Raw genomic sequence first — 26469 nt, 5'->3', positions numbered from 1 at the left:
GGGGGGAGCTCACCTCCAAGAAGCCACAGCCCAGGGCAAGTGGTCCACACCAGAGGTCTCACTCCACCTCAGTAATCCTGTTCATTATGCTTATCAGCACGTCCTATTCACCATACAGGGCCAGTTCATCAAAATAATGCTGGACAACAGGGAAGCAATATAATATAGCGACCAACAGGGTGAAGCCAAGAGCCAAGTCCTTAAGTGCATTTTCTATCAGATGGAAATCTCTGCATTTTTTCTTCCAGGCCTACAGAATACAATTTCTGATTCCCTGAGCAGAAAATTCCTTCAGGACCATGAATAGGAGCTCAATGATTCTGTCTTTCACAGCATCTGCCAGACCTGGGATCTCCCAGAAGCAGACCTTTGTCAACCCAAAGAACAGGAAATGTCACCTTTTCTGTTCTAAGGGAGGACAGGGCTGCAATTGATTGAGAGATCCCCTGTTAATACCATGGTCCCGTATCCGGCTGTATGCTTACCCGTCGCTACCCCTCATTCTCAAGACATTGCTCTTTCCTGTTGCAGTTTGGGTAAGGGTTATTCTCATAGTGCTGCCCTATCCAAGACAAGTGTGGTACTCTAACCTCCTTCATCTATCTGTGGCCTCTCTGTCTTCCTCTCTCAGAAAGGATCTCCTGTCACAGAACTCTGGGACCCTTATCCATCTAAACCGCTCCTCCCTGAACCTGAGAGAATGGTTCTTGAGCCTGGAGCTAACCTGTTTAGATAAGTCCAGTCAGTTCTCCTATCTAGCAGGAAACCTTAGTTTTGCAAAACTTACCTTACACTTCTATTCCCGGTGTTCTCTTCACTTTTCTTAAGCATCAGTTCCACTGTCCAAAACCCTAGATTACCTGTTCGATTTAAAGACTCAAGTTTATCAGTGAGCTCAGAGTACATTTGGCTGCTATCACAGCCTTCCACTCACTCACTGAGGGCATCTCAATTTTTGTCCACAGTACTACAGCCAGTTTTCTCAAGGGCATGTATAACTTGTTTTTCCCTGTATGGAACCCGGCCCACCAGTGGGACCTTAATTTGGTTCTCAGTGCTCTGAGGAAACCACCCTTTTACCAGTGGCTACCTGTTCCCTCCTTCACTTCAAGATCTTATTCCTTATAGCTATCATTTTGACTAGACAAAGGGAAAAACTCAGTGCTCACATGGCAGACCCACCATTTACTACCTTCAATAGAGATAAAGTTATACTATGTCTCCATCCTCACTTCCTCCCTGAGGTCTCTTCGAAATACCATATTAATCAAGAAATCCATCTACCAGCATTCTACCCAGAGTCTCATGCCTCCAGAGAGGAAACTAGCCTACATGCTCTAGATGTCAGAAGGGCTCTTGCCTTCTACCTTGACAGGACTGTGATGTTCAGGGCCTCCAGATTATTTGTATCCTTTGCAGAGATGGTGAAGGAACAGCCTATTTCCATGCAGACTGTCAAAGCGGGTTTCAGGATGCATTTTAACTAGGGCTGTCAAGCAATTAAAAAAATAATCATGATTAATCGCATGATTAAAAAAATTAATCATGCTATTAATCATGCTGTTAATAGAATCCCATTTATTTAAATATTTTTGATGTTTTCTGCATTTTCAAATATATTGATTTCAATTACAACACAGAATACAAAGTGTACAATGCTCACTTTATATTTATTTTTGATTACAAATATTTGCACTGTAAAAAACAAAAGAAATAGTATTTTTTCAATTCACCTAATACAATTACTGTAATGCAATCTCTTTATCATGAAAGTTGAACTTATAAAAGTAGAATTATGTAAAAAAACAAAAAACCAAAAACCTGCATTCAAAAATAAAACAATGTGAAACTTTAGAACCTACAAATCCACCCAGTCCTACTTCAGTCAATCACTCAGACAAACATGTTTCGTTACAATTTGCAGGAGATAATGCTGCTCGCTTCTTGTTTACAATGTCACCTGAAAGTGAGAACAGGAGTTCGCATGGCACTGTTGTAGCCGGCGTCGCAAGATATTTACGTGCCAGATCTGCTGAAGATTCATATGTCCCTTCATATTTCAACCACCATTCCAGAGAACATGCGTCCATGTTGATGATGGGTTCTGTTCGATAACAATCCAAAGCAGAGTGGACTAACGCGTGTTCATTTTCATCATCTGAGCCAGATGCCACCAGCAGAAGGTCTGTTTCTTTTTTGGTGGTTCAGATTCTATAGTTTTTGCATCTGAGTGTTGCTCTTTTAAGACTTCTGAAAGCATGCTCCACACCTCGTCCCTCTCAGATTTTGGACGGCACTTCAGATTCTTAAACCTGGGTCAAATGCTGTAGCCATTTTTAGAAATCTCACATTGGTACCTTCTTTTACGTTTTGTCAAATCGTCAGTGAAAGTGTTCTGAAAATGAACAGCATGTGCTGGGTCATCATCCAAGACTGCTGTAACATCAAATATATGGCAGAATGCAGGTAAAACAGAGCAGGGGACAGACAAGTCTCCCCCAAGGAGTTCAGTCACAAATTTAATTAACACATTTTTTTTAATAAGCGTCATCAGCATGGAAGCATGTCCTCTGGAATGGTGGCCAAAGCCTGAAGGGGCCTACGAATGTTTAGCCTATTTGGCACGTAAATACCTTGTAGCAGTGCCTGCTACAAAAGGTCCATGCGAACGCCTGTTCTCACTTTCAGGTGATGTAAATAAGAAGCAGGCAGCAGTATCTCCTGTAAATGTAAACAAACTTGTTTGAGCAATTGGCTGAACAAGAAGTACGAGTGAGTGGACTTGTAGGCTCTAAAGTTTTACGTTGTTTTGAGTGCAGTTATGTAAAAAAAATAAATCTTACATTTGTAAGTTACACTTTCACGATAAAGAGCTTGCACTACAGTACTGGTATGAGGTGAACGAAAAATACTGTTTTTTATCATTTTTACAGTGCAGATATTTGTAATAAACATGTGAGTGCTGTACACTTTGTATTCGGTTGTAATAGAAATCAATATATTTGAAAATGTAGAAAAATATCCAAAAATATTTAATAAATTTCAATTGGTATTCTATTGTTTAACAGTGTGATTAATTTTTTTGAGTTAATCGTGATTAATTGACAGCCCTAATTTTAACGTGTTGTGAATCTGCTGGGATGTAGCCCCCTTGGAGTTGATAGCACACTTCACCTAAGGCTCAGTCTACATCTGTAGCTCTACTGAAATATGTTCCTGTAGCAGAAATCTGTAGGAGTGCAACTTGGTCTTTCAGTCACACTTTTGCCAAGCATTACACCAGCTTACCTGTTTCCAGAGATATTACCTTTGGTGACACAGTCCTCCTAACCGTCTTGGACTTGCCTTCTCAGCACCCACCTTCTCACTGAGTTTACTGCTTGGGAGTCTCCTACAGAGTAGCATCCGTAGGGACACATACTCGAAAAAGATGGAGAGGTTACTTGAGTTCTTTGAGATGCTTTATCTCTGTGAGGGCTCCACTTCCCACCCTCCTTTCCGCTTGGCTGTGGTCGAACAGTTGGGTCCACGCCTGCTTATATTCCCTAGGTTGGAAGCATGAGGTGCTGGTCTGCATAGGCCTGCAAATACTGCTTTGCATTCTCCAGTGGAGAGTGCACAGACATGCTATGGTGATGCACCCACAGGGACAAAACATCTCAAAAATCTCAAGTTACTAGGTGAGTAACTTCTCCTTCTGTGCTACTAGGTGAGTAACTTCTCCTTCTGTGCTGTATATTTGTCTAGGAGGAATCAGTTGAAGTCTGAATTCCACAGATACTATTTGAAATTGTTGTCCACTCATCCTGATGAACAGGTTTTGGCCAGGCAACTTAATTATTGATTCATTATTTTTCCTGTAGATGGTCATTCATTAGATTTGGATGCTGCTCTTTGGTTAGAATTGTTCATTCCACCATAATGGAAGCAATTTGGCTTTTTCTTTCCCTTCTTCTAAGTTCAGATGTCCACTGCTGGACTGCAGCAGCACTGAGCCCTAACACCAGCCTAAACAGCCTTTCAACGAGAACGCAGCTTTAGGATTGCTGTTCTTTAAAACTGAGTGCTTTCGAGTCGAAGAAGCTCTGACTGCTCGGAGAATCAAATGAATTGGATTTTCAGTAACTGGAACCTGCTGGTGCTTTTAGAATAGTCTGAGGATCTGGTTTCTTGTGCTTTGTGTCTCAGTGCATCCTGTCCCACCCATGACTGGCTTCCTTCAACAATATAGCAGAGTTCTAGCCCACAGTTGCAGTTTCTCTACCACAGACCTTTCAAATAGCTTGGCTCTGCAGAAAAAAAGGAAGCCTGAATTTCTCTTGTCTCCTCACAGATTCGTCTGTGTGAGTCGCAGCAACCTGTCCCAAATTGTCATTTTATTGTGCCTGTTTGCAGTTATCCACAGAGGTAATGGTGTAGTAATTTATACCACCAGCCTGCTAGCACACAATCCAAAAGGCTGTAATCTTTAAATAATAAAATCAGTATTAAAGACACAATTGCCCCAGATGTGGCATAGCTGTAAAAATAGGCAACAAGTCAAAAGCAGTTCTGAGATAGTTTGGTTGAACTGTTATGGTCTAGATCAAGAAGGTTGATGATGACACCAATAACTATTTCTCGGCATAAGAAATTGTGGGACTTGCTGACAGTGGAGTTATTCGCATCAAAGCCCAATTGCAATATACTAGTGGTCTCCAAGGAAAAAACATCAAGGCACAAAAGCAATAGATCTCTAGAATTTCTGCAGTATAATCCTCTTCCGAGAGTTTCCAAAGAAAGCATTCTAGAAAGCCCAAGTTTCAGCTTTGTGTCCTAGAAACAGCAAATGGTAAGACTGCCTAGATACCTGAAGATTGCTTAGAGACAGCCGAGCTACCTAAATTCTTTTCAAGTGTTCAGGATTCTCCTCTGGTGTATATCAGAAGTCTGATTTTGGAATGCTGAAATAGTTTTTCCAGTTTGAAAAGTGCATTCCTTGAGAACAATAGCAGTAACCTTGGTTCCAGAACTGCATGCAGTATATGAGGAAATATATAAAGCAGCCACATGGTCATTGATGCAGTTAGTAGAAGTCAGACATGCAGTCGGGTGTGCCATGCATCTTCCATTAGCATCAGTCTTGTTTTATAGGCAGCACATGTAATGACACCTATAGTTCAGGTTGCCTACTTCTACCCATTGTAAAACCATATAACTTTCACACTTGAACAGTTGTGGCTGGAATTTTTCATGCCAGGTATCTGCCTGAAGCTTTTTTTTTTTTAAGGTGAAGCGTGGGTGGGAATTTCAGCAAAAATTATTCAGCTGTTTACAAGAATGTTAAGAAAAATATATTCTTCTAACCATGTTGACAAATTTGTTGTAAGGTTCTTTGAGAAGCTCTAGTGTCTCCATCACAAAAATATTATGTGACCATGTAATTAAAATGCATATACACAGGGGAGTAGAATTAGAATTGCATGGGCAAACTTTATTCTGGCATTTCCTAACTTTTTGTATGCTTGACTTTGCAATGTTTTCTCTCTTAATATAATTTTGTTTTATGTAATATGTATAGTTTCAAATGCCTCTTAAATGGCTACTGCTAAATTCCTTCTGTCAGAATCTAGGAATTTGTCAGAGGGGAAAAAGAGGAGAAATATTGGGAGAAATACTGGAAATTTCCTTTCTTGGGCCTATCAGGTGCACTGATTCAAAACCCCTTAATTTATAATTTGTTATGATAATCACAAACACAGATACAGGCACTTATGCATTTATCATGTATTTCATGATGGTGCATCACAGGCATTTTTCTACTGCCTTATTTGTTCTTTATTTAGGAAGTTTAGTCAATTTTTTAGGTATTGGTCCTTTAAAAGGATTTGACTAGCCTTCAGTAGGATTCCATCCATGTATCACCAGATGTTCTTAAGGCTGTATATATGTACATATGCACATATGTAGTTTGAATATGTGAATAAAAGTATTACTCCTCATAGGTTTCTAAGGCCCACTCAATAGTGGCCATACAATAGCATTTCAACAGGGTTTTAATACACACAGCAGTGCTAAAATGGTAGTTGGTTACAACCAAGGCCTCATATCTCCAATGACACTGTATGCCTAAATTTATGTGCCATACCTTACGTCTATGAAACACATTTCCACCCCCAGGTCTCACTGCATAAAGAGGCCCCACTCTTGTACATCTAGTGGTTTGGGAGAGGTGAGTCAGATTGTAGTTGCCACCCTGCATTTCGCTCCCCTTCTACTATGACTTGAAGTATGCCATTTTCTGTATTGAGCTTCTCAGGATCTCAAGGGTGAGGCATGAACTCTGGCCCCTCAATACCTCTCTGATCTGTTACAAGTCTTTTGCTCCCCTCAGTCCCTTCCCTCCTGTGGATCTGCCAAGGCCCATGGGATGGGGACCAGCACTTCTGAACACTTTAGGGGTAAAATTCTATATATGCTGTATCATGTTGGTCTAAAGTCTGCAACAAGACTTTGCTGTTTGGGTTGGGGTATCAAGTATACAGAACCCTAATTTATAGTAAAGATTAAACTTTAGTGCATTTGTCCAGTTTTTTAAAATACAGATTAATTTTTAAAAATTATAGTTTATATCTATCTCTGGGAGGCAAACTTTCTTTAATATGTGTATTTTTTTTAAAAGCGAATTTTCTAATCATGCACACAGGTCTGTTTGTATTCATATTTGAGTCCTTGCCTCTGTAAGTTATACAGGTTTTTAATTGTACCTTCTGATGCTAAAATATGTTCAGTATCCTATTTCCCCATTTAAAATAACTAGAAATAAGAGTATATTTGGTACTTTAAACCTTTTACTAGTTTAGTAAAGAGTAGTGGTAACTTCTTCAAAGTTTTCATTTTAATGTTTGTTGTAGTTGGTGTATGAATTTTTCCTGAGATTTTTGGAGAGCCCAGATTTCCAGCCTAGTATTGCAAAGCGATACATTGATCAGAAATTTGTACAGCAGGTGAGTGTAACATTTTTATATTTAATAGTCAATTAACTCTTAACTAAAAGGGATGTTGTGGTGTTGGTTTGTATTGCACAGCTGAATATCTAAATAATACAGCATAATTTTACTTGTGCAGGTCATAAAATAACCAGCTTTATTAAAATGTAATTCTTTGTATTGTAACATGAGAATCCTTTGTTTGCCAACTGTTTATATTAGCAGAGGAACATCTACATAGACTACATGTAATCTGGGAATTCAGAAACATATAAAATATAGGGATAATACTGAGTTCTGTTGCAATTATTTTTTCTTAACATACAGTAGTTTCAATTTGTGGAACAAATTCAAGTTTCTTAGTGATCTATACTGTATTTTAATGTTTTCCCATGAAATAGATAATCCTCAGTGCTGTTCTATTGTAATGGCTTTGTGACTCTCACTACATAAGCTAATATTTTTGTGATGGTTCTCAGGGCACCCAGGACTGTGAGTCGTCTTGTTACCCCAGCATCCAACATGAGGGAGACTTGCCTGTGCCTAGCTGGTTGTTGACTCCGTAACACTAGCAGCCTTTCAGCCACTCAAGCACTCTCTTCTGGGCTCTGCCAGCCTTGTATTTGCCTTGCATATTAACAATAGATGCATCCCAGTCCCCAAGTCCCTTTTGAAATATTCTGTTGTGATATCCAGCCCCTGACACCAGTTATTCACAGAAATCCCAGGTCCTCTGCCTCAAAAGTACCCCAAGTTTACCAGTTTTACCTTAAAGCACCGCTCCTGTATAACACACAGCACTTGTAATAAAACAGAAAATTTATTTAAGAAAGGAGAGAGATTATGCTATGAACAAGAAGCAGAGATGGAAACAAATAGTTACAGTACATAACAAAATAATAAAACTCAAACCTGGGTCAACACTTCATATTTATCTTTCATATCTAAAAATAGGTTTTCCTCCCAAAGTTCAGTCTGTTGCGGAGCTGGCTACCTTCACAGGAACTAGGATCCAGTTTTTCATGAGAACACCCCCGCTCCTCAGGATGTCTCCTCAATAAAAGGATCCAAAGTGCCTTTCCTCACTGCTATCCTCAGTGCTATTTTCCACTGCATGCATCCGATGAAGTGAGCTGTAGCTCACGAAAGCTTATGCTCAAATAAATTTGTTAGTCTCTAAGGTGCCACAAGTACTCCTTTTTCCTCACTGTGTTATGCTGAAACAGTCTTTTGTCTTTATTCATAGGCAGGGTGATTCTCTGTTTGCTGTAATGTTTCTTTTTTACCTCCAAGTGGTTTTGATTACTTGCAGTTGTCTCTGATGGTTTTCCATTGAAAGTCTTGGAATGGAGCAAGGCTAGACAGTTGAGCCTTTCATTCCATCACTGGCTAACCAAGGCAGGGTGACAACTCTTTCTTGAGTGGGCCATCACTGAGATATATGTATCCCCGTGTGACTAATGTTTACTCCGAGTCCCTAAAGCATACTTTCGATATAAATACATTATTCTCTAAATATTACCTGTACTTACATCTCACAGGGATTATGAATCTTGACAAGTTATGAACAAGAAACCAGTTAGTATAAGCAAAAAAGTATATAAAATGTGTAATGCATCATATTTATTTTGAAATGAGAAGTCATTTAGAGCAGATATATTTTCTGTTACCTACTGATATCAGATTCAGACAGAAAGTACTCATAATTGTGATGGCTGTGAGATTTTTTTTTTTTGTTCTACAGCTTTCTTTATAAAAGCACCATAATTCTGTCAGAACCTCACTCTTTTCTTTCTCCTGAGAAAATGTACATAATGCTTGTTATCTTTTCATTTTACAGAATGTAGGCCCTGATCCTGCAAAGACTTATATATGCGCTTAACTTTAAACACATGAGTTTTGTTGAAATCAGTAGGCTACCTGTGCCTATTTAAGCATGTGTATATCTTTGAGGATAGGGGCCTTAAATAAATACCTCACTGTCATTTGTGAGAATTGTTTACAATTTTTTGAAGCTATAAAGTGCAGCGCTTTCTAAATGTTGAGTTATTAGATAAAACTATAATCAAAATGATTAATGTAAGGACATTTCATCCCAGTTTAAATGACTTAACTTAAGGGCATTGTATAAGAAGTTTCCTGTTGGGTTTGAATGTAATTTTTAGAAGATTAAATGCTATGGGACAGTAAAAATAAAGCATCTGAGTTAACAAGTTATATTAATTTATTTAATATTGAATATTTGAACAGAATTGTAAGTAACAATGTTGTTTGCATCTAATAATACTTTAATGATTTGTGAATTAGAATTAACAAAATGACAGTTTAATTCTTTTTAAAAAGTAATATCTCAGATTTTTTTTTAAAGCTGTTGGAGCTTTTTGATAGTGAAGACCCACGAGAGCGTGATTTCCTAAAGACAGTCCTTCATCGAATTTATGGAAAATTCCTTGGATTAAGGGCATTCATCAGAAAACAAATCAACAACATTTTCCTCAGGTGCATTATAGATTTAGTTCTTTATATAGCCTAGATGATAAATATTTTCCTTAAGTCAAAGATTCTCGTTTTTAAAGGTTGTACCTGAAACAGCCAGCAAAATTGTCATAGCAGGTGCTATCTAGCTAACAGGGAAGTCATATAGTTGTCCGTTATATAGACTTGGTCTGTAAGATGTTGAATGAATGAGAATTGAGGGAGCTCAGCACCTTGCAGGATCAGGTCTTTATTTTAGGACTTGATTATGCTTGAAAACTTTCACTAGTTGTAAAATGTAAAACTTAATGTTGTTACACTGGTTCAAATCCCTAATATACTTACTTAAACAAGTTTAAATCACACTAACTGATTTAGCTTAATGTGAAGGAAGAATGAACTCTTAAGCATATGTCTGCACAGAAAAAGCTATGCATTGGCTAGCCTACCTGAGCTAGCTTGAATCTAGCTATCATGGGTAACAAAAGCAGTGAAATCAGTGCTGTTGTGGGATTGAGTGTGGATATTACAAGCCTGGCACAGACCCTGGGAAGGTGTTTGGCTCGCTAGTTCATTCTGACTTCGCTACTGTTCTTACCCACACTAGCTGGATTCAAGCTAGCTTGGGTAGGCTAGTCTGGCTTTTGCTGTAAAGATGTACCATAAACCCCAAAAGAGCCAACTGACTTTTAACTTTGAAGAAAAACAAATGTTAGAAATAAAATAAAATACATTTGAGAAGGAGTTTCACATTTAGAAATTATTTTTCCCTTCTTAGTTTCATTTTATTCGTGTATTTATTGCTATTACATCTTATTTTTTAACAGGTTTATATATGAAACAGAACACTTTAATGGTGTTGCTGAACTACTTGAGATATTGGGAAGGTAAGTTTGGTTCGATAATATAAAATGAACAGTTGAACATTATTTTTTGTGTTCCTATCCAATTATTTTGGGGGTGGGGTGAAAGAATTGTTCTGATGCTTATAGTGATGAACTGAGGTCATTGGTATTTTTATATTTCCATGTTGCTGTGCAAATGTAGAATTAGAAAAGTGCACTTTCTCTGTGTAAATCTTAGAGATGATCTGCAAAAGATTTCTTTTTAAATTGGGCTTCTCTTTTTGGCTTTGGCATGATGCATGAAAAGCATGAAAGGTAGCTTTTTCCTTAAAAAGGGCTTTGTTTTCCCTTGCTTTATCTTAAAAATATTGACATTTCTCAATCATGGCTTTGCCAAGAGACTAATTGTGTATCTCAGAGGAGAATATTGTTAGCTCTTACATCTAAATTGAAGATATTAAATCTTTAACAGGTTTTTCCTTCTCTACCATGTTAGTCATTAAAGCTTTGTAGGTGTTAAAATAGTCTGACTGAATATCCTCTCCCCTCACAGTTGCTTATCTTTCCCACTCTGAGATTTTTGTGATGGTACTCCACAGCTGACATAGATCTATTCTGCACTGGTGAAATTTACCAAAAAAAATTCCCACAGGTTCAGCTGAATACTTGTTAAAGTTAATGAGAGCTGGAGGGAGACAGAGCTTCAATGATCATTTTTATTACTGCTTCAATTAGACTTGCCTTTTAGCAGGCTTAACTAAAACACTGATTCTTCCTGCAAGAGCATGTCTACAGCAGGGCTCCCATATACAGGATTAGCTGAGTCATTGAGGATTTTTTGGTAAACTTCACTGGTGTACATATGGCAATGGTGTCTACCCTTAAGAAGCAAGACCTGAATTTGTAAGGTAAAAAGCAAACTACTACCTCCTCCCTAGCCCCCATTTTAAAAAAAGCCACCCAAACAAATAAACTTTCAGGTCTTATTTATGTGTCAAAGTAGTAAAATAGGACACAAGTCTATCTCTTCTCTTTCAAGGTCACCTTTTAATTATTGTGGGTGGACAGTGTGTCAACCTCACTAAGCTCTATGGTTAATGTGCCTTGCTAAGCTCCACAGTGATTTAAAAATGGAAAAATCTTAGAAATTTGAGTCTAGATTATCACCAGAGATCACAAAAGAACTGAACTTGTCTACTGCAGACATTGATAACTGAGGTATGGCATTATACTTATTGATAATAGCTGAGGATGGGCTTCCTGCCCACTTCCCAGTCCCTAAAGTAATAGGCACATTTTGTAAAATACATATAAAAATAGATTTGAGTACAGTAGTTCTCAATCTACCAAGAAAAAGAGACAGTTCCCCCATTTTTTTAAGATGAAATAACTGTGCTTATTCATGTTTTTCAGCATTATTAATGGTTTTGCACTGCCATTGAAAGCAGAACACAAACAGTTTCTTATGAAGGTGTTGATTCCTATGCATACTGCTAAGGGTTTAGCTTTGTTTCATGCACAGGTAGGTTTTTTGAAAAATTATTGGAACAGAATATATTTTATTAATATATAAGTATAAATAAACCTTAAAATGTTTTCTATACTTGGGAAAAAGAAATTGAGAAGTCATAGCCTGCATTTGAAAACTTTTTGGTTTTTACTGGTTTATCACAACTCAGACATTATTTAAGCTTGGTACCTTTTTGTATTGTCATCTTCAAGTAACAAATACTGTTTACAAAAGAATAGAGGAATCTTGAATGTTTTTCTTTGAGAAGCATACTTCTTTCTTGTTCTTCTTCGAGTGCTTGTTCATGTCGATTCCAAGCAGGTGTGTGTGCGTGCACATGCACAGTAGCTGGAAGATTTTTTTCCCCTAGCAGCATCCATGGCATCGGCCTGGGCTCCCCCTGGAGTCATGCCTTCATGGCGCCCAATAAAGGGCCCTGCCGATACGCCCCCTCCTCCCCCCCACCCCCCTCCCACACAGACACAGCTCCTTCTTACTGCTAGTGACAGTAGCTGGAACTTCCCCTTGCTCTTGCTTCGGCAAGCAGCTGAGCAGTTCTTCAAGTTTTTGCTGTAGATAGTTAGTTCTAGTTGGTTAGTATAGCATAGTTAGTTCACTTACAAGTTTTAGTTATGGGGGGTTCCCCCCTCTTTTTTCTCCTCCCCTTATTTGGCACCGGGGCCTGCCGTGATCCCCGGGCTTCAAGACTAGCCAAGACTGCACAAAACGCATACCTAAAAGTGACTCCACACCTCCTGTTTAGTGTCTGGGCAAAGGTCACCAAAAAGACTGCTGCAAGATCTGTTGTGATTCCAACGAAGAACTATTAGAGAGAGAGCAGAGGCTTAAAAGCCTCCTCATGGAGGCAGATCTCTAACCTCAGTCGGACCCAGGTGCCAAGGATCCCGCTCCCAGTACGTTGTCTTTGGCGTGGAGCAGTCCAGTGCTGTCTTTGAGAGATCCAGCATCTAAGAAAGACCCTGCCAAGGAGGCTTGGCACCATCAGGAGCCTCCCAGGGGCACTCCAGCCTTCGGCACCAGTCCCAATCGCCAGCGCAGAAGACGACAAAGAGGCTGATCCTCCTCGGCAAGATCCAGGGACCACCCATCAGTGGCACCTTAGTTGGGCCACGGCTCTGAGGCTCAGAGTGGGGCTACATTGACTCCTGCCCATGTGAGGAGTACAGGCCCATCGTGCTCACTGAACCCCTCAGAGCACCTGTTGCTCCCGTCCACCCCAGGGGCTTTTGCGGCAGTGCAGGACCCGCTGAGACTCGCGGCGCTGTTCTCACCCCCGAAGCAGGAGGATGCGCCGGCACCGCAGGCTCCATCCCCGCACCCCATTCAGTCAAAGGGAAAGCTGGCAATGATGTCACGCTGATCCCCGTCACCTTGGCACCCCCCGACGCCAGTGCCTCCATCCAGGGAGCACAGTTGGTCCCCAGGCTCCCGATGCTCTATGTTGAGAGGTGCAGCGCCGCCCTGGTCCTCCTATTCTGAATCATCAGTGTCGGACACGTACCACTCTGACTATAGCAGGAGCAGAAGGTCCAGCTCAAGGCGCCATAGAGGGTCTCACCCGATGCAGTGGCCCTCACAATGGCAGAAGCCAGCTCAGTGGCCCTTTTGGACTCCGTGGGCTTTCCATCAAGGCCAGGGTCGGAGCCAAGGATCCTGCTCAGGAGCTGCATCAGTGGCATCTGCAACATTTGTTCCGCCACGACCAGCAACTGAGCCATTCCCTCCAGTGTCAATGCCGTTGACCGTGGTACTGTCACCAACATCGGCCCCAGAGGCATCAGCACCTCAGACTGCTGCTACGGTGCTGGCTGTGCTTTCGGCACCAACGACAGCACCAGCACAGACATCGACACTGGCTGTGACAGCATTGATGAAGACCCCGGCACAGACGCTACACCAGACGTCCGTACCGGCATGGGACCCAACGTCGGCACCAATACCCGTGCCCACCAACCACAGTCCCCCCAGGGTCACGAGATCCCTCGGGTAGGGATGGAAGAGAGCAACCACCTCCTCTGATGGCGGCCTCCTCGTCTTCACCAGAGGAGGCACTGGCGGGCACTTACGTAGCCCCAGCTCTGGACGATTCCAGGGTGTTGCAGCAGTTGCTGCGCCGGGTCGCCCAGGATCTGGCCATTAAGGTGGAGGAAGTGGTAGATGATGCAGATCCTCTGGCCCTTCCAGTATCACCTTACCGTTTAGAAAGACAATTATGGACATGACTAATACCCTGTGGCAGACCCCAGCCTCGTTGCAACCCACCGCAAAGCATAACGAACGCTGGTACTTTGTGCCCTCCAAGGGTTATTAACACTTATATTCCTACCCCCAGCCTGACTCTCTGGTGGTGGACGCTGCTAACCAGTGGTAGAGGCAAGGCTTTCAGGGCCCTTCCCCCAAGAATAGTGACTCCAAAAAAACTAAACCTATTCGGGAGAAAGGTGTACTCAACGGGGGGACTACAACTCCGACTATCTAACCAGCAGGCCATCGAGAGCAGGTACTCCTACAATATCTGCTCGGTGATGGCTAAATTCACAGAGTTGCCCCCTTCTGACTCCTGTGCCGAATTTTCGGCTTTGGTTGAGGAGGGGACTGATCTCCAGGGCGTCCCTGCAGGCCGCACTTGATGGGGCAGATGCTGCCACTAGGATTATGGCCACAGGAGAAGCCATGAGAAGGGGCTCATGGCTCCAGGTTTCTGGTCTCCCCTATGAGGTCCAGCAGATCATACAAGACCTGCCTTTTGAGGATGAGACTTTTTTCGAAGAAAATGGACAAGAGGCTAACCAGCCTGAAGGACTTCAGAGCTGCCCTCAGGTCCCTGGGCCTCTATATGCCATCAACTCAGTGGAGACACTTCCATCCGCAGCCTCCTCAGCGGTTAGCATCAATGTGACCCTGCCTCGCCCAGTCCTCGATTCCCTTCTGTGGTGGCTCGACCCTCAGGAGGTGTGCTCAGGGGTCCCCTTCACCAGTCCACAGCCATCTCTTTTGCTAATGATGGACGCGTCAGACTTGGGCTGGGGAGCACGTCAAGGAGACTGCAGGACTCAGGGTCTCAGGCAGATCTGGCTCTCCACATCAACGTCAGAGAACTGAGAGTGGAGCGCCTGGCATGCCAGACCTTCCGGGCATACTTAACAGGACAATGTATATCAGTTATGATGGACAACACCATGGCAATGTTCTATATCGACGAAGGGGGTTCATGCTCTTCTTCTCCCCTGTGCCAGGAAGCCCTCATGCTGTAGAACTTGTGTAGAACATTCAATACGCCTACAAGCGTTGTAACTCCCCGGGGTACAGAATGAGCTGGCAGACCACCTCAGCAGGTCCTTTCACGGCCACAAGTGGTCCCTTCGCCCAGATGTCGCAAATTCGATCTTCCAGAGGTGGGGATTTCTCCAGATAGACCTCTTCGCCATGCGACGCAACAGGAAGTGCCAGCAGTTCTGCTCCTTCCAAAATCACAGCCCGGGATCAAGCACGGATGCGTTCCTCCTCCCATAGGGAGATTGTCTCATATATGCCTTTCCACCCATACTGCTCGTTCACAAGGTACTCCTCAAGATCCGGAGGGAACGAGTTCAGGTCATATTGATAGCTCCAACCTGGCCCGCTAGCACTGGTATACATCTCTCCTAGATGTGTCCGTGGAAGCTCCAGTGACCCTGCTGCTCTTCCTGGACCTTCTGACAGAAGATCATGGTAGTCTCCAACATACAAACCTCGGGTCGCTGCACCTCACGGCACAGAAGCTCCATGGTTGAATCTGGTGGAGGTTTCCTGTTCAGACCAGGTTAGACAAGTCCTCCTTGGCAGCAGGAAACCCTCTACAAGAGCTACCTACCTTGCCAAGTGGAAGAGATTTTCAGTCTGGTCGGCACAGCACCATTCGTTCCCAATGCTCGCCTCATTGCCACTTATTCTGGACTACCTCCTCCATCTGAAGCAGCAAGGGCTCTCAATGTTGTCAGTAAGGGTTCACTTGGTTGCTATCTTGGCCTTCCACTCAGACACGGAGGGCCACTCTGTCTTTGCTAACCTAAAGGTCAGCCGGTTTCTAAAAGGTCTCAACAGGTTATACCCTCAAGCCCGGAAACCTGTCTTGGCTCAGGACCTCAGTTTGGTCCTTTCTAGACTCATAGGACCGCCCTTTGAACCCTTGGCGTTGTGCTTCCTGCTCTACCTCTCTTACAAGGTTGCGTTCCTGAGAGCGATAATCTCGGCCAGGAGGGTGTCTGAACTTAAGGCCCTAACATCAGAGCCCCCTTACACCGCAGTCTGAGCCCCGAACGGTTCAGCTCAGACCTCATCCTGCTTTCCTACCGAAGGTTGTATCACAGTTTCACATTAACCAGGACATCTTTCTCCCGGTATTCTACCCTAAGCCGCATTCCAGCAGCAGGGAGCAGAGACTTCACTCCCTGGATGTCCTCAGGGCGCTAGCCTTTTATACTGAGAGAACGAAGCCATTCAGAAAGTTGGTCCAGTTATTCGTGGCCGCGATGGACAAAATGAAAGGTCTGCTTGTGTCGTCGCAACGCATTTCGTCATGGATCATGTCCTGCATTCGTGAGTGCTACATCGTGGCGGGGGTTCCTGCACCTCCAATCACTGCTCACTCCACCAGGGCGCAGGCTTCATCAACAGTGTTCCTGGCCCAGATTCCCACTAAGGAAATCTGCAGAGTGACAACGTGGTCCTCTGTTCATAATTTCACCATGCACTATGCAATTATGCAGCAGTCCAGAGAGGATGCGGCCTTTGGACAAGCAGTGCTCCAGTCAGTGGACAACTCCAACCCCACCTCCTGAACTTGGACTTATGAGTCACCTGATTGGAATTGATGTGAACAAGCACGCGAAAAAGAAAAAACGGTTACTCACCTTCTCGTAACTGTTCTTTGAGATGTGGTGTTCATGTCCATTCCAATACCCACCCTCCTACCCCTCTGTTGTAGTAGCCGTCAAGAAGGAACTGAGGGGGTGGAGGGTCTGTAGGGCCCTTTATTGGGCGCCGTGAAGGCATGACACCAGGGGGCTCCCAGACCAACCGCACGGATGCTGCTGGGGAATAATCTTCCAGCTACTGTGCATGTGCGTGTGCACACACCTGTTTGGAATGGACATGGACAATACATCTCGAAGAACAACAGTTACAAGAAGGAGAGTAACCGTTTTTTGTATGGGCTTAAGCAGTTCAGATAAAACTGCTCTACTCTGCCTAATAAATATTGTACATTTAAAAAATATATTAAAGCAGTGATATATAATAGCTTTTTGGATCTGTTACAAATTATGTAGCTCTAATGTTAATTATGGAGTGCCAGTTTCAATTCCATAGTTAAGATTGAGTTCTGTTTTTGCAAGGATTCAACCTCTTTCTTATATTTTGAAAAATACAGCGTATCTTCCCCAAACTTTGTGAATTTACAAATAAATCTGATAATTTAGTTTTATGGCAATTTAAAAACAGGCTCCTTTAAGCTAGTATCTGTTAGTCTTTCCTTTGTCCTGAATGATATGAAAATAATAGGAACTTCAGATTTTCTGTGTATTTAATTTTCTGAAATCTTGGGCTTAGACTATATCTGAAGACCTTAGGTTGTAATTAAGCTAAATGGTTAACAATTTGTTTACAATTTGAATCAAATTGTTTATACAGGCTACAGGTAGGGTCAGCTCAACAGCTGAGGTAACTCTTTAATTGGGTCATTGGGCATCAGAGGTAATTTAACCAATCACCATTCCTCAATAGCTGATTGGCACGCAACAGTTCCGTTGGTTGTAAGCACGGGGACTGGACACGTCAAGTTAGTAGACTACTGTGCCAAAATGTCCCTACTTTTTAAAGGTTCCATGACTGCCAGCTATTTTGACATCAATGCCTGAAAGACACTCTGTGGTACTAGTGCCTCAGCTGTGATGCACACTGAAGTAGCACTGCCGGGGAAGTGAGGCAGGAGCATAGGCAAAGCTTTTAAAAGTACAGGGACATTGGGACACTCAGACTGGGCTCTCCTGCCCATCCTTTCAAATAGTGCCAGTCTTTGTAATATAGCCCTCTAAAGCAATAAGTCACTTGCAAATTAAGGGATAGATTCACCAGTACACTTTGGCTGCTTTGTACTGTTCTGGCAAAGTAGCTGTAAATCTGGGTTCGCTACCTAGTGCACTCTGACTGCCTTATGTTTAGGGGCCTACCAAATTCACAGACATGAAAAACGCATCACAGACCATGAAATCTGGTCTTTTGTGTGCTTTTACCTTATGCTATACCGGGGTCAGCAACCTCTGAGAAGTGGCATGCCGAGTCTTCATTAATTTAAGGTTTCACATTTACATTCCCCGACAGAACCCCAGACTGGCAGTGGGCTGAGTGGGGCCAGCGGCCAGAACCCCAGCTGGCATGGGGCCGGGCAGCTGGAACCCCAGACCAGCAGCGAGGTGAGCGGGGCCGGCAGCTGGTATCCCGGGCCAGCGGCAGGCTGAGTGGGGCCGATGGCCGGGACCCCGGCTGACAAGGGGCCGGCGGCCGGAACCCCAGTCTGTCAGCGGGCTGAGCGGGGTGGTGGACAGAACTCCAGACTGGCAGCGATTCACCTGCTGCCAGTCTGGGGTTCCACTGGCTCCTGCCAGCCGGGGTCCCGGCCGCTGGACCCACTCAGCCCGCTTCCAGCCGGGGGTTCCGTTCACTCAGGCCTGCAGCCGAGACCCCGGCTGGCAAGGGGCTGGCGACCAGAACTCCAGACCATGAGGGGCTAAGCAGGCTCAGCCTGCTGCCAGTCTAGGGTTCCGTCTGCAGGCTCCTGCCAGCTGGGGTCCCGACCCCGCTCAGCCCGCTGCCGGTGTAGGGTTCCGTTCACCCAGGCAGGCAGCGGGCTGAGTTGGGCCAGCAGCTGGGACCCCGGCTGGCAGCAGCGTGCCAGTAAAAATCAGTTCGCGTGCTGCCTTTGGCACGCGTGCCGCCAGTTGCCAACCCCGTACCATACGGATTTCACTGGGGAGACCAGCGTTTCCCAAAGTGGGGGTCCTACCCAAAACGGAGTTGGGGGAGGAGTCACAAGGTTATTTTAGGGGCTTCGTGGTATTGCCACCCTTGCTTCTGCGTTGCCTTCAGAGCTGAGTGGCCAGAGAGTGGCAGCTACTGACTGAGGGCCCAGCTCTGCAGGCAGCAGTGCAGAGGTAAGGGTGGCAATACCATGCCAGGCCATCCTTATTTCTGTGCTGCTGCTGGCGGCAGCTCTGCCTTAAGAGCTGTGCTCCCAACCAGCAGCCACCGCTCTCCAGCTACCCAGCTCCGAAGGCAGTGCCAGAAGCAGCGCAGAAGTAAGGGTAGCCACACCGCAGGCCCCCCCACCCACAATAACCTTGTGACCCCGCCTTCCCCCCCACAACTCCTTTTTGGGTCAGGACCTCTACAATACAACACAGTGACATTTCAGATTTAAATAGCTGAAATCATGAAATTTAAGATTTTGAAAATCCTATGACCATTAAATTGACCAAAATGGACTGTGAATTTGGTAGGGCCCTACTTATGTTGCACTGGTGAATATGTCCTTACAAGTTAGAATTTAAAAACATAGTTTAAGGTTGAAGCTGTGTTTCTTCAAATAATTGGAAATCTCACATGGCAATATTCTAATTGGGCTTCTTGTATAGTGTTCATATATGACATTTAATTAAAAAAAACTAAAGAAATTTCCAGCCAAAAACTTTGTTAAAATGGAGGTAATGTTGAGAGTATGTATCAACAATTTAAGGGTAAAAAACAACATTAGAGATGTTATAATTATCCCAAAATCGAGCATTACAAAGCCAGGAAATTCAGAATTAAGGTTACACTTAAAAGAAATCCAAACATATTAACTATGGAAATGCACAATTAAGATACTCAGCGGGAACTGTGTCTAATCGTTTTAATCAAATCTGGGATTTCAAACACTAAAATGCCTTTGTCATAGTTACGTGGTTATTGCATGGTATCAATATACAACAGAATTAGTTGTTTGAATGTGTTAACTGGATGCTTCTATACCTTGAAATCAGTGTTGCAGAGAGAAAAGGTGGGTGAGCTTTCAAGTTTACACAGAGCTCTTCTCCAGATCTGGGAAATGTACTCAGTGTCACAGCTAAACACAAGGTGGAACAGATTGTTTAGCATAAGTAGTTGAACAGTACCTTGAAATATGTGTTAAGCTGGAGTGGTCTGTTAACACCTCTTAAGTCACAGGCTGGGGTGGGGGGTTGAAGGAAAGGTGGGGAGGAGGAGCAGGTAGCTGGGGTGGGGCGGAGTTGGAGGGTTACAGATGGTTGTAATAAGGCAAAAATCCAGTCTCTCTATTCAGTCCATGATTTTTTAGTTTCTAGCAAAGTTATGAAGTTAAGTTCCCAGGCTCGTCTTTTGAAAGTATTGTGCAGGTTTCCTGATGAGGACTGATAGGTCAGATATAGCGTGTTCGCTTTGTGAAAAGTGTTCACCCACAGGTGATGTGGTGTTTTTGTCTGTCTTTTGTGATTTTTCTTGTGTGAGTTCGTTCAAGTGCATAGTGATTGTCTGGTTTCACCCACGTAGTCGTTATTGTGGAATTTAGTGCACTGGATGAGGTACACCACATTATGATAGACGTGTAGTTCCCATCAATCTTGAAAGGTGTGTTGTGGAGGGTTTGATCATTGCAGCAGTGGAGATATGTCTTCAGATTTTGCATCTGTTCTGGCAGGGTCTGGTGTTGCTTTGAGTTGTTGTGTTCTGGTCTGTAGGGAGCTTGCTTCTGATGATGAGCTTGGAGAGGTTGGGGGGTTGTTTGAAGGCCAGAAAAGAGGGTTCAGGTAAGATTGGTTTCAGGATGGGGTCTCTATCGAGTATGGGTTGTAGTTATTTGATTCTTTTTTTTAAGTACATCAGAAGCAGGAAGCCTGCTAAACAACCACTGGGGCCACTGAAAGATGCAAATGTGAAAAGAGCACTCAAGGACGATAAGGCCATTGTGGAGAAACTAAATGAATTCTTTGCATTGGTCTTCACAGCTGAGGATGTGATTGGCTCAGGTTTGGGATTCCCTTTCTTTTTAGGTGACAAATCTGAGGAACTGTCCCAGATTGAGGTGTCATTAGAGGAGGTTTTGGAACAAATTGATAAACTAAACAGTAGTAAGTCACCAGGACCAGATGGTATTCACCCAGAAGTTCTGAAGGAACTCAAATATGAAATTGCAGGACTACTAACTCTAGTTTGTAACCTATCATTTAAATCAGCTTCTGTACCAAATGACTGGAGGATGGCTAACGTGATGCCAATTTTTAAAAAGGGATCCAGAGGTAATCCCAGCGATTACAGGCCAGAAAGCCTGACTTCAGTACTGGGCAAACTGGTTGAAACTATAGTAAAGAACAAAATTGTCAGACGCATAGATGAACATAATTTGTTGGGGAAGAGTCAACATGGTTTTTGTAAAGGGAAATCATGCCTCACCAGTGTATTATAATTCTTTGAGGGGGTCAACAAGCATGTGACAAGGGGGATCCAGTGGATACAGTGTACTTAGGTTTTCAGAAAGACTTTGACAAGGTCCCTCACCAAAGCTCTTAAGCAAAGTAAGCTGTCATGGAATAAAAGGGAAGTCCTCTCATGGATTGAAACTGGTTAAAAGATAAGAAACAAAGGGTAGGAATAAATGGTCAGTATTCAGAATGGAGAGAGGTAAATAGTGGTGTCCCCCATGGGTCTGTACTGGGACCAGTCCTATTCAACATATTCATAAATGATCTGGAAAAAGGGGTAAACAGTTAGGTGGCAAAATTTGCAGATAATACAAATCTACTCAAGATAGTTAAGTCCCAAGCAGATTGTGAAGAGCTACAAAAGGACCTCACCAAACTGGGTGACTGGGCATCAAAATGGCAGATGAAATTCAATGTTGATAAATGCAAAGTAATGTACACTGGAAAACATAATCCCAACTCTACATCTAAAATGATGGGGTCTAAATTAGCTGTTACCACTCAAGAAAGAGATCTTGGAGTCGTTGTGGATAGTTCTCTGAAAACATCCACTCAGTGTGCATCGGCAGTCAAAAAAGCAAACAGAATGTAAGGAATAATTAAGAAAGGGATCGATAATAAGACAGAAAATATCATATTGCTTCTGTATAAATCCATGGTACACCCACCTCTTGAGTACTGCTTGTAAATGTGATTGCCCCATCTCAAAAAAGATGGAATTCCAATATTGGAATTGGTAAAGGTTCAGAAAAGGGCAACAAAAATGATTGGGGTATGGAACGGCTTCCATATGAGGAGAGCTTAATTAGACTGGGACTTTTCAGTCTGGAAAAGAGATGACTAAGGGGAATATGACAGAGGTCTATAAAATCATGACTGGTGTGGAGAAAATAAATAAGTGTTGTTTACTTCTCACAACACAAGAACTAGGAGACACCAAATGAAATGAATAGGCATCAGGTTTAAAACAAACAAAAGGAAGCATTTTTTCACACAACGCACAGTCAACCTGTGGAACTCCTTGCCAGAGGATGTTGTGAAGGCCAAGATCGTTCTTCAAAAAAGAACTAGATAAATTCATGGAGGATAGGTCCATGAATGGCTATTAGCCAAGATGGGCAGGGATGGTGTCCCCTAATCTCTGTTTTCCAGAAGCTGGGAATGGGCAACGGGATGGATCACCTGATGACTACCTGTTCTGTTCATTCCCTCTGGGGCACCTGGCATTGGCCACTGCTGGAAGACAGGATACTGGGCTACATGGATCTTTGGTCTGACCCACTATGGCTGTTCTTTTGTTCTTATACCCCATATTGATTCCAGTGTTGGGTGGCTGTAGGTGACAACTAGGGGTGTGTGGTCAGAGGAGGTTTGTGTTGAAGGCAGTTTTGAGTGTGCTAAGATATATATCCTGGACCTTCTTGTAGGAACATATTCTGCGGTATCTGAGTTCTTGACTGTAGATAACAGATTTCTTGGTGTGTTTGGGGTGGGCACTGGATCTATGAAGGTAGGTGTGGGATGATCCTTTGGTTTCTTATATGTAGTTGTCTGTAGGGTTCCATTGTTGACTCTGATTTTATTGTCAAGGAAGTTGATGCTAGTGTGGGTGTGTTCCAGAGAGAGTTTATTGGATGGGTTTTGGTTGTTGAAGTTACGGTGGATATCTGTGAGGCAGTTTAAGTTGTCTGTCCAGAGGACCAGAAAAAGGACACTCCACAAAAAATAAGACAGAAACGCTGTATCTCCTGTGGGCGACCGCTCTTCACAAAGCGATCACGCTGTATCTGACCTGTCAGTCCTCATCCTCAAAGGAAACTTGCATGACACTTTCAAAAAATGAGCCTGGGAGCTTAAACTCATAACTTTAGTAAACACTAAAAATTATGGACTGAATAGAGACACTGGATTTTGAGGGTTTATTACAACAATCTATAACTAACAACCTCCACCTCCCCACCCAGCTTCCAACTGGTGTTAACGGGCCACTTCACCTTGAATGGTCCCTTGAAATATGTGTTAATTACTTATGCTAAACAATCTTTTCCACCTTGTATTTAGCTGTGACGTTGAGTTCTCTTCCCAGAACTGAAGAAGAGCTCTGTGTATTAAGCTCAAAAGCTTGTTTCTCTCACCAACAGAAGTTTGTCAATTAAAAGATATTACCTCACCCACCTCATTTCCTAGATTTCCAGTTTCCTAGATTTTACCATTAAATTGGTGATCTGTATTCTCAACCTTAACTCAGTGTTAACCTAACTTTTGGGCTAGCAATAGTTTTGAATGTGCATGACGTTGAAACACAGCTTATTGGTAATTGAGGAGCTGAAGTCAAGAAAAGACGGTTTGTCTAAATGCTGAATCTGCATTACAGCAATCAAATCTCCTGGTTAATAAAAAATGAAGCCTTTTCTAGGATAAGAAACTAAGCCTCCAGACATACTGAAGGCTTTTAAAAGATACAATAGTTTGAAATATATTTAGCTTTTTTAGTTAAATTTAGCTATATCCTTCACTTAGGAAGAAAAATTAAAAAGGCCTACATCTGATAAGGCTAAGATACTTTGCTGATTAAAGTGCTTCCATTATCATTTGTGATATTTAGTTATGTTGTGTTGTCTTAATAGTGTCAATTAAAAATAGTTAAACTGTATTACTTACATTTTAGCTGGCCTATTGTGTTGTACAGTTCCTGGAAAAAGATACGACATTAACAGAACCAGTAAGTATTTTTCAACTGAGTATTTTATTTTTGAATTTCCCGTCTGAACTAAAATGTGTCAGTGCAACTCGCACATCAGTGATAGCATTATTTGCCAATGCTAATTTTAAGTAATTAACTGTAGACACTTCAGGAAAAATTAGGGTTTGTATATCCAGGACACTTGCCAAAAAAGAGAAATAATGTTTGATTTTGAAAGCACAGCTATATCTATTGGTAATAACTTGTGACAAAAATGGGAATATAGAATAGAAAATAGTTACATTGCTGAGATCATGTGACTGACCTCAGTATAGGGAAAAGATCCTCAGTGTTCTTGGCCATGCCTTCCCAGTTAGTTGATCAGAAATTAGATTTTTCTGTCCAACTGGAAATTCTGATATTTTAACATTTTGTTTTCATCCCTAACTGGGACAAAAAGTAAAAATATTGAAATGTTTCATGGAATGAAAGATCCTGAAAAACTTTGAAACACAAAATCTTGAAATCTTCATTTCAAGAAAATGAAATCTGGTTACCAGGTGTCCAGTTTTCAACTGGAACACCCGGTTGTAAAGGGATTCTGGTGGTCCAGTCAGCACCGCTGCCTGAGTCCACTTGGCAGTGCCGCACAGGCTCCCTGCTAGCCTCTGCACCGTGCGGCTCCCAGGAAGCATCTGGCATGTCCCCCACTCCGGCTCCTATGCATCGGGGCAGCCAAAGGGCTCTGCACGAGGCCCCTGCCCCAAGTGCTGCCCCCGCAGGTCCCATTGGCCGGGAACTGCGGGGGTGCCGCCTGCGGATGGGGCAGCGCTGCCTGGCTGTGCCTCTGTGTAGGAGCCAGAGGGGGGACATGCTGATTTCTTCCTGGAGCTGCTTGAGGTAAGCGTTGCCCGGAGCGCTCACTCCTCTCCACCCCCCTTTCCCCTCCCCGCCTTGATCCCCCTCCTGCCTTCTGAACCCCTCAGTCTCCGCCTGGAGTACCCTCCTATACCCCAAACCCCTCATCCCAAGCCCCACCCCAGAGTCTGCACCCCGAGCTGGAGCCCTTACACCCCAGCCCAGAGCCCCTTCCCACACCCTGAACCCCTCATTTCTGGCTCCACCCTGGAACCCACACCCCCAGCTGCAGCCCTCCCCCACCGCAGACCCCTGAGCCAGCCTGGTGAAAATGAGCAAGGGAGGGTGGGGAGAGCGAGTGACAGAGGGAGGGGGACATGTTAGGAGGAGGGGCGGGGCAGGGGGTGGGACAAGGGTGCTCAGTTTTGTGCGAGTAGAAAGTTGGCAACCCTATCTGGTGACATTCTAAATAGAGCAGGCACTAGGCATAAACAGACTAAGAAATTGCGTAGGGCCTCGAGCACCTCAAGAGGGTCCCTTATTCACTCTTTATTATAAGAACTTGCCTGTTTACTGTGTGGGGGCCCCCACAAAAATATTCCATCTTAAGATCAGTCCCCAAGAGCCTAGTACCTGCTCTGATTCCAAAATCAAAATGTTTTGTTTGAGGTCAGTGCAACATTTAACTGTCTGAGCAGCCAGAGTGCCTCCTGGGAGTTGCAGTTCAGGTGCCTTTCTCCCCCATTCTCCTCTATGGGCCTGGCCAGACTCCCTCTCCCATGATAGGGAGCAGCAGGTCAGCCAACAAACTGAAATGTTTCGATTTTGGATGATCTGATCCAAAACAAAATTTTCTTGTTTTTCCCCAGTGGAAAATTGATTTTTTTGTATAAAACTGAAATTTTCCCACCAAAAAAATTCAATGTTGTTGAAACCGCTTTATTTTTAAAACAGAAAATTACTGACCAGCTCTATCTACTGACCAGTGCAGGATTGTTTACTTGGTCAGTTAGGCTTGGTTTTTCTCAGTAAAAGAAAAATGAATCGTGTTTAGACAATAATATTGACATGTACACAGCAAATATTCTTTAGATATGGTTGTGTAGGTGCCCCAAAAAGTTGGAGCAAATGACAAAAGTTAGAACTTCTTGGCATATAAGAATCTATGGATACAAACTGTAATCCAGAATCCAAACTTTAAAAAAAAGTTGTCTCTGGCCTTATGATTGAAGAAAACCTTGAAAACATGCAAAACAGATTGCAAATCAATGCAGTGTTGTCTTCCTGGGTCTACAGTCAGACTGAAACAATAACTCAAGAAGAGGTGTGAACTGCCTTATTCAGATCAATGGATGATGTCTGTTTTGGGGGGATAGCTCAGTGGTTTGGGCATTGGCCTGCTAAACCCTGGGATGTGAGTTCAGTTCTTGAGGGAGCCATTTAGGGATATGGGGCAAAAATCTGTTGGATGATTTAATTGGTCCTGCTTTAAGCAGTGGGTTGGATTACATGATCTCCTGAGGTCCCTTCCAACCATCATATTGTATGATTTGATATGTCACGGAAGACAGGGCTTGCAGCAGGCCCTGACTGCAGC

The 26469-nt window shown here is 43.2% G+C and overlaps 1 protein-coding gene across 2 annotated transcripts in view; it reads left to right on the top strand.

Moving 5' to 3' along the window:
- PPP2R5A (protein phosphatase 2 regulatory subunit B'alpha) overlaps positions 1 to 26469 on the top strand; it is a 96476-nt gene that overhangs the window by 57366 nt on the left and 12641 nt on the right. The window contains exons 4-8 of one of the 2 annotated variants that reach the window (XM_073338974.1): positions 6894 to 6986; positions 9337 to 9467; positions 10271 to 10330; positions 11702 to 11810; positions 24000 to 24053. In XM_073338974.1, coding sequence (XP_073195075.1) covers positions 6894 to 6986; positions 9337 to 9467; positions 10271 to 10330; positions 11702 to 11810; positions 24000 to 24053 — 447 coding nt within the window. The remainder of the gene's footprint in view (positions 1 to 6893; positions 6987 to 9336; positions 9468 to 10270; positions 10331 to 11701; positions 11811 to 23999; positions 24054 to 26469) is intronic. The other variant, XM_073338975.1, reaches the window with a different exon arrangement.

Source organism: Lepidochelys kempii, chromosome 3 (genome assembly GCF_965140265.1).
Source record: "Lepidochelys kempii isolate rLepKem1 chromosome 3, rLepKem1.hap2, whole genome shotgun sequence".
Taxonomy (NCBI): Eukaryota; Metazoa; Chordata; order Testudines; family Cheloniidae; genus Lepidochelys; species Lepidochelys kempii.
Note: the sequence above shows the minus strand (reverse complement) of the source record. Positions and strands in the feature narration are given on the sequence as shown.